The 13,920-nt window shown below is 42.6% G+C and overlaps 2 protein-coding genes across 3 annotated transcripts in view; one reads left to right on the top strand and one right to left on the bottom strand.

Moving 5' to 3' along the window:
- Window positions 1–8,171, top strand: part of CALU (calumenin) — a 30,630-nt gene extending 22,459 nt beyond the window's left edge. For both annotated transcript variants that reach the window (XM_032304121.1, XM_032304120.1), the window contains exons 6-7: window positions 4,360–4,559; window positions 5,783–8,171. In XM_032304121.1, coding sequence (XP_032160012.1) covers window positions 4,360–4,559; window positions 5,783–5,887 — 305 coding nt within the window. In that variant the 3' untranslated portion in view covers window positions 5,888–8,171. The remainder of the gene's footprint in view (window positions 1–4,359; window positions 4,560–5,782) is intronic.
- Window positions 8,172–9,950: 1,779 nt separating this feature from the next.
- Window positions 9,951–13,386, bottom strand: OPN1SW (opsin 1, short wave sensitive). The gene is made up of 5 exons (XM_032304122.1): window positions 13,041–13,386; window positions 12,573–12,741; window positions 11,899–12,064; window positions 11,258–11,497; window positions 9,951–10,126 (listed from the first exon to the last, which is right to left on the bottom strand). Exons 1-5 carry the CDS (start codon window positions 13,381–13,383, stop codon window positions 10,007–10,009), a joined length of 1,038 nt encoding a protein of 345 aa, XP_032160013.1. The 5' UTR covers window positions 13,384–13,386; the 3' UTR covers window positions 9,951–10,006.
- Window positions 13,387–13,920: the final 534 nt, after the last annotated feature.

Below are 13,920 nucleotides of genomic sequence, written 5' to 3'. Positions count from 1 at the left end.
GTTGCTGATTTCTCTTAGATCCTTTCTTTGTTCCTTTTCATGATTTTCTGTTGTGTTTTCTGTCTAGGTCTTCTGTCTCCTTTTTTTTCAAACATGTCCTTTGAATTAAACAAGTTATTTCTTTTCTCAGATTTTTACCTAATTACAATTGCTATTTATATATAAGGTTATTTACTTAAATTACTCCCTGAATATTTACCCTTCTTTTCTTCAGAGACTCACTGATGTGTTTTGAGTTTTTTAGAAAAGAGAGATGAGCAGTAGAAGATAGATTTTTTTTTTTTTTTTTTTAAACACCAAAATGATTATTTTTAATGGAGTTCATCAGCACAGCAGAAATAAATGTCTGGGTGCACTTACTGAGCCTGTTTCAAAGTTGAGTATTTCGGCCTTTAAATATTTAATTATTTTATCTTTCGTTCTTGTCTTTTGCCATTTTATCACCATTGCTAAAACTGAGGAACTCATTTGACCCTTCAGAGGAGAGGAATTAAGGTTTATAACTGTTAAGTACCATCATTTATCAAGCACTGAGGTCAAAGAAGGAGATAGATATTTCTTTCTACATCTCTATCATACAGGTCCAAGGGCAGAGGAATTGTATTTTGAAACTATTAAAACTATCAACTGTGTGTATGTATGTTGCTTTCTTTTGTAAATGATCAACTAATGTAAACACTTCACTGAGGATGCAGGGCTTTGTGAACCTGAAAGTCTCCCCCGCAGTGTCTCCCAGTTTCTGGGGATTGTGCTAGTTTCTACCCTGTTGAGGAAAGAGATCATAAACCAGACGGTCATTGTCTCTCATATTTAGCATTCATAAGTCATCCCTGGAGTTACACTGTTGAGTATTTTTAGTCTTTAAATTTGTTATAGAGGCACCTGGGTGGCTCAGTTGGTTAGGCGTCTGCCTTTGGCTTGGGTTGTGATCCCCGCCCGAGTCCTGGGTTTGAACTCCATGTCAGATTCTTTGCTCAGCAGGAAGCTGCTTCCCCCTCTCCGCTCCGCCTGCTTCTTCACTCTGTCAAATAAATAAATACAATTTTTTTTTTAAAATGAAAAATAAATTTGTTATAGAACATTGCAAACACATAAAATTAGAATAGTATAATGAACCCCTATGTACCTGTGCCCAGCCCTAACAGCCATCAGCCCATGGCCAGTCCTTTTAAATCTTCAACTATTCCCCCCCCACTTTTTTAATTTTAATTTTTTTGAAGTAAATACTATTTATCATCTCATCTCATCTGTAAGCATTGGGGTTATGTATCTCTAAAAATTTTTTTTACATAATCTCAAAAATTTTTTGAGATTATATTTAAAAAGGATTAAATCTTTCTTAAATAGAAAATTCAATATTATTGTAATCTTATTTAGCTTTAAAATGTACTTAAATTATGGTTTGTTTGTTTTTTTTAATTATTTATTTGACAGAGAAAGAGAGATCACAAGTAGGCAGAACAACAGGCAGAGAGAGGAAGGGAAGCAGGCTCCCTGCTGAGCAGAGAGCCCGATGCGGGCTTGATCCCAGGACCCGCAGGGCTTGATCCCAGGACCGTGGGATCATGACCTGAGCGGAAGGCAGAGGCTTTAACCCACTGAGCCACCCACGCGCCCCTGTATTTTTTTTTTTTTATAGTATTTAAAATACTGTTAATAGTATGTCTTTCAAAGAGTGCCTAGGGGCTCAAGCATCAAGACTCTTGATTTTGGCTCAGGTAGTGATCTCAGGTCAGGGTCATGAAATTAGCCCCTCATTAGACTGTGCGCTCAGCGTGGAATCTGCTTGTCCCTCTCCCTCTGTTGCCTTGCTTTTCTTCTCGCTCGCTCTCTCAAATAAATAAAATCTCTGAAAAAATATATATATATAAAAGTATGGTTTTTTTTATTCATTTGTTTATTCAGAAGTATCTCTCTTAAGTACACATTTATTCCCTCTCTAATTCAGAATTTCCTCATAGGTGTACTGTGAAAGTTTTTCTTGGCCCGCAGGAGAGCTGGTCCAGCAGCTCATACAAAAACATTTTCTGAATGTGCTGTAACATAGATAAAGAACTAGGAAGTCCTACTTTGAGTTATTCCTTCTTTTTGTTTGTTTGTTTGTTTGTTTTAAAAAAAGGTCTACTCTTAGCCCTCAAATTCAGAAAGACAGCAATACCAAATGACAATAATATAGTTTAGTAACAAGTTCATCCTTTATTCAAGGGAAAATAGTCCACGGATTGGGGAGTGCAATGCCTAACAAGCAGTGGAGCACTTTCCCCAAGGGATTTTGGGCAAAAGTGAGTTTTATAAAGCTTTAGAAGTAGTAACAGAAACAGATATGATTGGCTAGAAGGCTAGGGATTTCCTTATAGGTCTGGCAGTTCCTGTTTTCTAGGGTCAGGTAAGCTGCAATTGTGCAATTGGAGAATTGTGATTGGCATATGTTAAATTTCCATGCAGGGTGGTATTTCCCCTAAGCGCGGGCTAACTTGGGTTCAAATCGGTGGTGTGGGCCATGCTACCTGAGCAACCTCTATTATGTGGGTTTCAACGTATGAATTAGCTTTATCACAACTAAATAGCTTCCTTTCCTTAGAACTGCTAGACATATATTAGGTGTGTTCCCATACCTTGTATGCAGTGCACATACACTTACTTCGATGTAGTAAACTCAGTAGTCTTCAGACTTCTTCACTCACATAATTCTGAAAGAATTTTGCCAAACAGTATTCCCTTATACATTTTAAAGTTGGCATCTACAGTATTTAAGTAGAAGTTCATTTTTTTTTTTAAAAAGATTTTATTTATTTATTTATTTGAGGGAGCAAGTGGGGGTGGGGGTACGGAGAGGCAGAGGGAGAAGCTGACTCCCTGCTGAGCAGGTAGACTGACTTTGGGCTCAGTCCCAGGACCCTGAGATCATGACGTGAGCCGAAGGCAGACACTTAACCAATTGAGCCACCCAGGTGCCCCTAAGTAGACATTTAAACAATTGTCAAGAATCTCTCTCGGCTGTAATACTGAATTTTAAAGTACCTTAACTCTTACATAAATCTAGTAAAATTCAAGTACCATAGCAACTTCTTGCCTATAGTGTTCATATAAGTAATTTGAACAAACCAACTTTATTTGTTTATTTATTTATTTTAGTTGCAGGGTGGGGCTGGTGGGAGGAGAGGGAGATAGAGAATCCTAAGCAGGCTTCATGCCCCACACAGAACCTGACTCTGGTCTTGATCCCACACCCCTGAGATCATGACCTGAGCCAAAAGCAAGAGTCAAATGGTTGACTAACTGAGCTTTGCAGGTGCCTCTGAACAAACCAACTTCAGAAGATAATTAGGAAAGTCACATTTGGACTGAGTATTTAATAATCCCCAAAGTTCATTTTTTGAAATGTGATCATGGACATTATAGCATATATATAGCCATCATTTTTAGAGATATATTTTTAAAAGTACTTAGTAATTGGTTATATACAGTTTGGGTTTCTAGCATACACTTCTAAAGTTTTCTTGAGAATTTAAAATAGCACCTTTCTAGTAGCAGTACGTTTAGCTAGCTACCTTGGGTGGAAATGGAATGTAGGGGGGAACAGCTATCTTTTAAAAGTTAATCTTTATCTTTCTGGACGCTAGTCATTGCCCTTTATTTCTGCATTTCTTGAGGGCTAAGGATTCTCTTTGCACTCCTATTACAATCAGCTACTAGAAACGTTCTTCTTTTTTTTTATTTTAATTCAGTTTAGTTAACATATAGTGTATTACTAGTTTCAGGGGCAGAATTTATGCAATTCATCAGTTGCATATAACACCCAGTGCTCTTTGTGTCGAGGGCCATCTCCCCATTATCCCATCCCCCATCCTCAGTTCCCTGTAGTTTAAAGTCTCTTATGGTTTGCCTCCCTCTCTATTTTTATCTTATTTTTCCTTCCCCTGCCTTATGTTCATCTGTTCTGTATCTTAAATTCCACATATGAGTGAAATCATACGGTATTTGTCTTTCTCTTGAGTTATTTTGCTTAGCGTAATACTCTGTAGTTGTTGGAAATGGCAAGATTTCATTCTTTTTGCTGGCTGAGTAATATTCCAGTGTATGACTTTACCATATCTTACCCATTTATCTGTTGGTGGACATCTGGGCTCTTTCCATATTTTGGCTATTAAGTATATTAAGCAGTTGGAAATATTCTTGTTATAAGGTCATTGAGTAAGCCTCAGGAAAATGCCTTGCTTTCTCTGACCTAAAATACCTTTGTAATTGCTACTAGGTTCCAGGCAGATGGATGAGCAAGAAGAGTTAAGTCAGATTACCATGTGGCAGTCTTGAGAAAAAGACAAACTTACCTTTTGTATTATGTACATGTGTGTGCAGGTGACATGTACAGCCATGATGGAAATGCTGATGAGCCGGAGTGGGTAAAGACAGAAAGAGAACAGTTTGTTGAGTTTCGAGATAAGAACCGTGATGGGAAGATGGACAAGGAAGAGACCAAAGACTGGATCCTCCCCTCAGACTATGATCATGCAGAGGCAGAAGCCAGGCACCTAGTCTATGAATCCGACCAGAACAAGGTAAGTCTGGCTAGGCCCAAACAACCTGGTAGTGATCGAAGTCTGTTTCTAGGGAATTGCCTAAAACATTCCTATTGAGGTACATAGAGCGTGTAAGGTCTTAATTGGTCTAAGTCTGCTACAAATACTAAGTCGACAATTGAAAATTTACAGGGCAGTGCTAGCTAGGTGATCTCATTTTAGAAATCCCTATGCCCAGTAGTGTTCACACCATTGGAGGCATTTGGCTTCAGGATAGAACCTCTGTATGTAGCGTATGTCCATTGTGCATCATCTGTTATCTTCAGATCCCCAAGAAATTTTCTCTGCTTTTTTCCCTTTGTTATTTCCTTTGTGCTTTTTACCTATTACAGGCTCATTTGCATGCTCAGAGTTGGTCATTTCCTTCTTAAATACATTTTTTAAAATTAAGTTCTTTGTAGTAGGTTATAAATCAGCATTTATCTGGAGCTTGTTAAAAGTTTTCTTGATCATTTATCTGAGGCATTTGTTTCATAAAAAGAGTGGTAGTCTCACTAAGCCGTCACCTTTTCAACAATTGAATGCTCTGCCTAGAGTAGGCTGAAAATCGATCTAAAGATGGAGGGTTTTGTATTCTGAACATTCTCCAGTCTAGGCCAGTCTTTGCTTTCAAATGCGGTGTCTTATCTGAGCCGTTTTAAGGGACAGTCTGTTTTGAGTTCTTGCTGCAGTCACTTCAGTTGCCAGGTGCTGTGTCTCGAGATTGTGAGAAAAGGAAACTCCCAAGGTCATCCCTTGTGAATCTGGCCTAGATAATTTTTGAGCTGAGTGTCCCAGCCTTTGTTAGGAATCTGTTGCTGGCTAAGGCATAGCAGGGGTGAAAACTTCGTGCGGACGTTAGCAGATTTTATTGTTCCTGTTAGGCAATGACTGGATTCACTTTAAAGTATTTTCCCCAGTTCTTCCTGTCTCTTACCTATACATAGGAGATGGCCCACATTTTGCTTGATGCATTAAGTTACTGAGCTATGTTATTTCCACCCTTCCACTTTTAACGTTCTTGATAAGAAAAATGTGTTAATTGCTATTTTCTTCCCTCTTTGTATGTTGTGGAGGCTTGGGGGTGAAGGTTGAGTTCACATTAATTTAGTAGGAATTTGAATCTTAAATCCTGACTAACCCCGTTTTGTTTTATAGTGGTGTTGCTAAATTGGGAATGGGAAATCGTTTTTTTCTCAATTTACTCTTCTCTCTAATTTCAGGACGGCAAGCTTACCAAGGAGGAGATTGTTGACAAGTATGATTTGTTTGTGGGCAGCCAGGCCACAGATTTTGGTGAGGCCTTAGTACGACATGATGAGTTCTGAGCTGCAGACAGAGGAATCCACATTTCTTCCAAAGTAATTTATTTTTACAGCCTCTGGTTTCACATGAAATTGTTTGCGCTACTGAGACTGTTATTACAAACTGTAAGACCTGAAAAGGTGTAATGAAAACCATCCCGTCCCCATTCCTCCTCCTCTTCGAGGTACCGGAGGGAACTGTGCTTCTGAGGAACAACTCTAATTAGTACACTTGTGTTTGTAGATTTACACTTTGTATTATGTATAACATGGTGTGTTTATTTTTGTATCTGTTCTCTGGTTGGGAGTATGATATGAAGGATCAACATCCTCAACTCACGCTGTAGGCAGACGTTAGCCCTTCACTCTTTCTCAACCCTTGCCATATAATTTTTGTAATTCTGACTTAACTAATTTTTTAAGCCTGAGATCAATAAGAGATATTTAGGAAAAAGAAAAGGGAAAAAATACACCCACTATTTTATTTAGAGAGACAACACTTCATCTTGCCTATTGAAAAGTGTTTCGTAAGTAGTAGGGGCCACATAGTCCATTCAGTTGCTCTCAGTCCAGCAATTGATCGTGGCATTATCTGGGCGAGGACAGATCCCTGTGCTGTCAGAAAGCTTGGCTCGACTTGATTTCGTTCAGTGTTTTTCTTCCCAGTAGGACTAGCTGTTTGCTAATTTTGCCAGGCACAGCTGTGTGGGAAGAGTTAGGGCCAGTGTCTTGAAAATCAATCAAGTGAGTGTGAGCTCTTTACAGAGCTATACATAGAAACAGCTGGAAAACTAAGGGAAAAGTACAAGTGTTTTCAGGGCACACACTTTCTTTAGGGTGTGCATCTGTTGAAGTGCTCAAGACTGTCTTGCCTATTGAATCACTGTAAGTGCCCCGTTTAGCTCCTATTTCCCCAGGTGTTCCTAGGAATTAATTTTGCTTTCACTACAGTTAAAATGTACTCCTTTTCAATTATGTCATTTCATTGAAAGTGCCTTTAATGAGAGAAATGATCACCAAATGAGGGTTTTCTTGAGAAACCCTGAGATGAAATAAAGAGTTTATTTGGGCCACCTCATATGAAGCTTACAACCTCCCAATGTATTGGGGATTTTTTTTTTTCCTTCTCTTCCCTTTCTCTTTCAGACAGTGGTTAAATAGCAGTATTAGTTAGGAGCTTGGTTGCAGTGTTCTTATCTTGTGGGCTGGTTTCCAAAAACCACATGCTGCTGAATTTACCAGGGATCCTCATACCTCAGAATGCTAACCACTTACTACCAGGCCTATTTCTGTGTCAGCTGAAGAGCTTGAACTCAGACTCAAAGATGAGAGGGCCTACTGAGAGGACTCTTTGGTTTGAGGACCGTAGCTCAACCTTCTTGCCTTTGACCCATTGCCCCCTCTCTGCGCTGCCCCCAAAAAAGTTTATCGTGGATCAGCAGGTTGCCAATCCTTGTCAAAGAGAGGGACGTTGTAGAAAGAGCTGAAGAAGCCGCCTTCTGTTCCCAACTCATCTTTACCCATAGTTTATGTAACACGAACTCTGTCTTTTTTGGTCCTTTTCTTACAGATGGACCTCTTTTGAGAAGAATTATTGTATTCCAAACCTTTTTAGCCCTCAGGTTACTAAGATAAATATATGTATATCTAACCTTTATTATTTCATATATCTTTCTGGATAATACATTCAGGTGGTGCTGGGTGATTATTATAATCTGAACCTAGGTGTATCCTTTGGTCTTCCATGATCATGTTGAAGTGGACTACTTGGCCTGGTTAAAAGCCAGACTATAACGTAATTTGATCCTGGCCTTTGCATTGAGCTCTTGAGAGTGGATACACTCTTTTTAACCCCAGTATAGGGGAATGTAAATTCTCTGCTCTCCAGATTCCCCATTTTTATCATTCAGAAGATCAAAGATGATAACATCAACCCAGGATTAGAGAGGGCACATCATGAACGGAGGGGCAGGAGGGCCTTGCAGCTCACTAGGTACAGAGAACCCAGGCCTGATGTTAAAGTTATGCACTTAGAAAGCAAACCTTCATATGCTGAAATGGCAAGTTCTGGATACTGGGTGCTCAGCAGCAAGCATACTCTAACCTCTGATGACCCCGAATTATCTTTTTGGTTTCAGTCAAGCCTGAGGCTGGTGAACAGTAGCTACACACCCACATTGTGTGTTCTGTGAATGCTAGCTCTCTTAAATTTGGATACTGGTTATTTTTTATAGAGTGTAAACCAAGTTTTATATTCTATAATGCAAACAGGTACCTATCTGTTTCTAAATAAAACTGTTTACATTCATGGTGGGGTATGAGTATGTCCTTTATTCTCTTAAGAAATGGAATCCTTGCTTAGAAAGATGGGTGCTATAAAATGTCAAGAAAAGGAGGTCTAGAAGTTCTACCATGCTTCCTCCCCATCCCAGAGAAGGTCTGCTTTCTCCCAGATTAGCTATTCCTTTTTTATTTCTGAAATTCTCTGGCATCTTCCTCACTCCAGCTGGAACCCTTCTTTCCCTTCTTTGCTTTCCTCAGGCCGTATGACTGGAGGGGAGTCCAGCTGCTCATTACAGAATTATCTGATACCAAACACAAGCCGTTCCTGAACGTACACACAGCATTTATCTTGACTTTTATTTCAACAAGGCTCTTTTTCAAGGGGTTCAGAGGGGAAGCATCAAGTATAAAGTTTTTTGAACATTTTGGTTTATAGTTTATAGATGTTATTAAGAGGTACATAGACATTTTGAGAACATGAAGGGAATTAACTGTTAACTTTACTAAATAATGCAGCTTAAGACAGATGTATACGTTTAGCCAAATTCGGTGGGAGGAGCTCAAATAATTCATGCTGGCTCAGGAGCTTCCGGATATGGCTGTCCCTGCCAGAACTATTAGGTTATTGGCTGTGGTGGCATAAAGACGGTCTTTCAAACTCATATTTGGGGCCTACTCAAGGTTTTGGTTTTTTCTTTATATCTCCCATTTCTGGGGTGTTTAAGTTTGTCCTAATTCCAAATGTATCATCTCAGAACAGATCCCCCAATAAGGAAAAAAAAATTACAAAAAAAGATAAGTTTTTTATTTTTTTAACAACTTAATTTTATTTTATATTTTTCAGCATTCCAACATTGTTTATGCAACACACCCAGTGCTCCATGCAATATGTGCCCTCCTTAATACCCACCCCCACCCCCCACCAAAACCCTCAGTTTATTTCTCAGAGTCTGCAGTCTCTCATGCTTAATCTCCCCCTCTGGTTTATCCCAATTTCACTTTTCCTTTCCTTCTCCTAATGTCCTCCATGTTATTCCCTGTGCTTCACAAGTAAGTGAAACATGTAATTGACTCTCTGCTCGACTTACTTCACTCAGCATAATCTCTTCCAGTCCTGTCCATGTTGATACAAAAAGTTAAGTATTCATCCTTTCTGATGGAGGCATAATATTCCATTGTATATAATGACCATATCTTCTTTATCCTTTTGTCTGTTGAAGGGCATCTTGGCTTTTTCCACAGTTGGCCATTGCTGCTATGAACATTGGGGTACAGATGGCCCTTCTTTTCACTATATCTGTATCTTTGGGGTAATTGCAGGGTCATAGAGTAACTCTATTTTTAATTTCTGAAGAAATCTCCACACGGTTTTCCAAAGTGGGTGCACCAACTTGCATTCCCACCAACCGTGTAAGAGGATTCCCCTTTCTCTACTTCCTCTCCAACACTTGTTATTTCCTATCCTGTTAATTTTGGCCATTCCAGCCAGTGTAAGGTGATATCGCAATGTGGTTTTGATTTGAATTTCCCTAGTAGCTTATCCATACACTAAAAAATCCATACTCCTTTATCATGGCCTCATACTTAATCAGTTCTCCAAGTGTTATGAATGATGCCAGTTAGGAGTAGAAATTGAGGATTGTTGACATGGCCTTTGGAGTGACCTGAAGAAGACCCAGTTGGAACAATAGCTTTGTAGGTAGGAAAGGAGCGGAGGAAAATGGAAAGTTGACTCCCTGAATTCCCACTATTCCCTTCCCATCTTATTCTGCATTTGTTAGTTTGGTTTTTGAGCGAGAAGAAATTTCTCTAAATTTCTTAGAGAAATCCTAATTGCTGCAGGTAAGCCAGTATGGCTCCTTAGTTGGGGCCAACTTGACTGGGAGAGACAGAAGAGACTTCTGTTTTCTGGGAGCTGGACATTTCAGAATCATCTGTCATGGGCTTCCCACACACCATCTCCATGATGCAGGCTCGGAACTGGAAGGAAAGGGCGGAATTGGAGCTAGCCCCTTGTGACCAGTACAGAGGAAGTGACATCAAGAAATACAGGGGACAAAGAGATCTCTTTGTTTGTATTCCCAAAGCCTTGTGCAATGCCTTATACCCAGGGTCTCCTCACATGGTTGGTTGGTTGGTTTTCCTTTTAAAGATTTTATTTATTAAAGAATGAGTGGAGGGAGGGGGACAGAGAAAGAGAAAAACAGACTCCATGCTGAGCATGAAGCCTGACACGGGGCTCTATCCCAGGACCCAGAGATCCTGACCCGAGCCAAAGGCAGACGCTTACCTGAATGAGCCAGCCAGGTGTCCTCTCCTCAGGTGGTTTTGAATACAAATGCCTAATCCTTAGAGCTATTCCTGGGTCTACATTAATAATTCCTACATACTTTGGCTCAGAGGCTTCACTGTCAGGAAACCTCCAAGCAGCACTTGCCTCATCAAAATACTCAAAAGCAAGGCCAGAGTAGGCCTGCCCACCCACCCCACCATTATTAGGGGGTGCTCCCAATGGGAAGGAATTGCCAGTTTTGTTCCCATCCAGAAGTTTTGAATCCGTCTTTGTGGACTGAAGAAACAAAATAGCTATTAATTCTCAAAGCAGGGAGTTTGCCCCACAAGAGAAGAACTCTCTTAGATTCATCTAAGTTTGGGTTTTTATTAGCTCAGATACAGAATTTGGATTAGGAGGCCACTTGGTACCTTCAGGTGATGAGCTGTGTTAGAGATTTATGAATGTGTTGGATTCCTGTGCTTTTGCATACACTCTTGCAAGCTGGCAGTTGGAAGGGAAAGGATTTAGAGCTTCTGAAATGGAAGGACTAGGAATTTAGGAGAATGAGTAATCTATTAGTTTTTTCAGAAAAACTCCTTTCGCTTCATATCCTGCCCCTCGGAGCAAACTGATTTTTATGGCTCAAGTTATGTTTTCTCTGGATTCTGTTACCTTGTCTCGGTAACCGCACCCATCGCCCTGTGCTTACCAAGGGCTTCCCTTGTTCACCCCTCAGAACCTTTTGAGTGGAGTCTAAGGTGCTCTGAATCAAAAGTTGTTAGAAAAGAATCAGGTCTTACCAACGGGGTTTCATAGGAGTGTAAATAGAGCTTTACCTGCTTATTCATGAAGCAATAGATGATAGGGTTGTAGACACAAGCACTCTTGGAGAAGAAGGCAGGAATGGTAACCAGCCGTAGGTCCACCCCGTGGTTCCGGTTGTTGATCAAGTACATGGCCATCGCAGCATAGGGCGTGTAACAGAAACAAAAGGACCCCACCATCACCACCACCATCCGGCTCACCTCCCGCTCGGCCTTCTGGGTTGAAGCAGACTCCTGTTGCTGGGCTGCAACCTGGGCAGAGCACAGAGGAATATTCTCTTCTCCCTGGCCCTCAACTCCCACATCTCCACCCTTTCCTACCAGGGGGGCGTCCCCTCCAATGGCCGCTCTTCTGTCCCAGCTTCTGGCCTAGTGCCTCTTGCTCTCCTTCCCTGAGGAAGGCGAGTGGAGACAGCTCTCTGGTCTATGACTTAGGAAGGGATCACATGAATCTCTTGCCACACATTTGAGCCCTACTCTTCCACCATTCCATCATACTCCCTGCCCCCACTTTCTTCACTGCTTTTAGATATCCCCTCTACCTGGCTGTGGACGTTTCCAGAAGTCTCCTGTTCTAAAGCCCTTACCCACTCTTCCCGCTCATTGGGAGCCCCATGACCGCCCCCCTCCCGAACCTCAAAAAAATCACTCACGGCTCGGAGGGCTCCCAGCAGCTGCGAGTAGGAGAAGCAGATGAGGGAGAGAGGCACAATGAAGCAGAAGATAAAGAGGAACCAGGTGTAGTACTCGCTGCGGTATTTGGTGCCCACGGTGTACCAGTCGGGGCCGCAGGAGCACTGCAGGCCCTCAGGGATGTACCTGCAAGGGACCAAGCACTCACCCACCGGACAAGCACTTACCCACTGCGGGGCTCACCACAAGAATGAGTGGAGTGGGAGCTGAGATTCTGGACTGTGCTCTCCACTTAGAGGATACTCCAGGACTCCCTGCAGGGGCGGTTTCTGCCCTTACCAGCTGAGGCTATAGCAATTCCAACTGCAGGGTGAACATTAGCACTTGCCTCGCACAGCCTCCACTACTCCACCAGCTCTTTAAAAGTGGAAATTAGGGGCGCCTGGGTGGCACAGTTAAGCATCTTACCCTTGGTTTTGGCTGGTCTCAGGGTCATGAGACTGAGCCCCACATCGTGTGCCACATTCAGGGCAGAGTCTGCTTAAGACTCCCTCTCCCTCTGACCCTCCCCGACCCTCGCCCTCTCTCTAAAAGAAATAAATTTTTAAAAGGTCAAAGACTAAGGTCATACCCAACTCTCTCCACCCACACCAACCTGAGCTCCTAGCTCAGCACCATTGCCCTACATCCTCACCGGCTCCAGCCAAAGAAGGGCGGGATGGAGACGCCAATACCAATGGTCCAGGTAGCCAGGACCACCATCAGTGCGTGCTTGGAGCTGAAGCGGAAGTTGCCGAAGGGCTTACAGATGACCAGATAGCGCTCAAAGGCCAGGAAGGCCAGTGACCAGCCTGTCACCAGACCTGTAGTGAAACATGAGAGTAATTGGGGTAGACAGCCCCACCCAGCCTGGCAAGCAGAGTGACTTACAGACGGTGGAGCAAGAAGGGGTAAAGAAGGGATTGGACTGATGGTTGGTGTGGAGTTTGGGACTTGGTTAAACTTCTAGTCCCGGCTGCTTTGTACCCCAATGATAAAGAACACCAAATTCCCTTTTCCCCGGCTCCTCTTTTAGGAGCCCACTCTAACCCAACATTCTGGTCCCTGCTTCCAATCCTGAAGCAATTCTTTGTCTCCCCCAAGTCTCCTTCCCTGCCAGTACCTGCTATAGTTCCCAGGAAGGCCTCCAAAGCACAAATAAGGTGCCCAAAGATGAAGTATCCGTGACAGCTGGCGATGAAGACGCTGGACACAGAGATGCAGTAGATGAAACCCCCCAGGGACACATTGACCAGAATATAGTTGAGTGGCTGTCGCAATTTTTTGTAGCGGAGGGTGGCCACCAGCACCGTGGCATTGAGTGGTGTCCCTGCAAAGAAGACAAAGCCCATGAAGACTGCCTGGAGGCGGAAGGCCCAGACCGGGGCAATGTGGTACTGAGGCCCATCCCATGGCCCCACCAAGGAGATGTTCTTGAACAGATAAAACTCCTCCTCCCCTGACATCTTACTCACGGGATGTCCCCCACCCTCTCTGATTCCTCTTATAGATTACCGTCCCACCACCACTTCCCCCGCCTCCAAAGCCCCTTTCGGGCTCCCTGAATGATCAGTACTGACCCTAAGCCTCCTAAGGATGAAGTTTGAGATTAGAGATGTGCAAGCCCCCACGATAAACCTTTTGTGGCCCCAAAGCCGATTGTGTGTTCTGAGGAGGATAAAATACTGGACTCAGAATCAACAGGCAGTGCTGGCTGCTGGAATGAACACCTTGAACTCAGCAGTGCCCAAGTCACGGCAGCTGAGTGCTAAATGCGTGCTGACCCATATTTAGCAGAAATGTGTCCACTTTCTGTGTGTGTGTGTCCTTTCAATGGAACTATTGAGGGTCCGCCTTTCCGTTTGGCTTCTGGCGTGACTATATCCCTATACGTTTCTGCTCCCTTCTGCTCCCTTGTGGAAGGTGCCCCCTGAGGATGCCCCCTGAGGATTCCCCCTGAGACTGCCCCTCCAGAGATCTTGGGCTCACAGCCAGCCTGGGAA

Source organism: Mustela erminea, chromosome 11 (assembly GCF_009829155.1).
Source record: "Mustela erminea isolate mMusErm1 chromosome 11, mMusErm1.Pri, whole genome shotgun sequence".
In the NCBI taxonomy this organism is placed as follows: Eukaryota; Metazoa; Chordata; class Mammalia; order Carnivora; family Mustelidae; genus Mustela; species Mustela erminea.
This window is presented reverse-complemented; position numbering and strand designations above follow the sequence as displayed.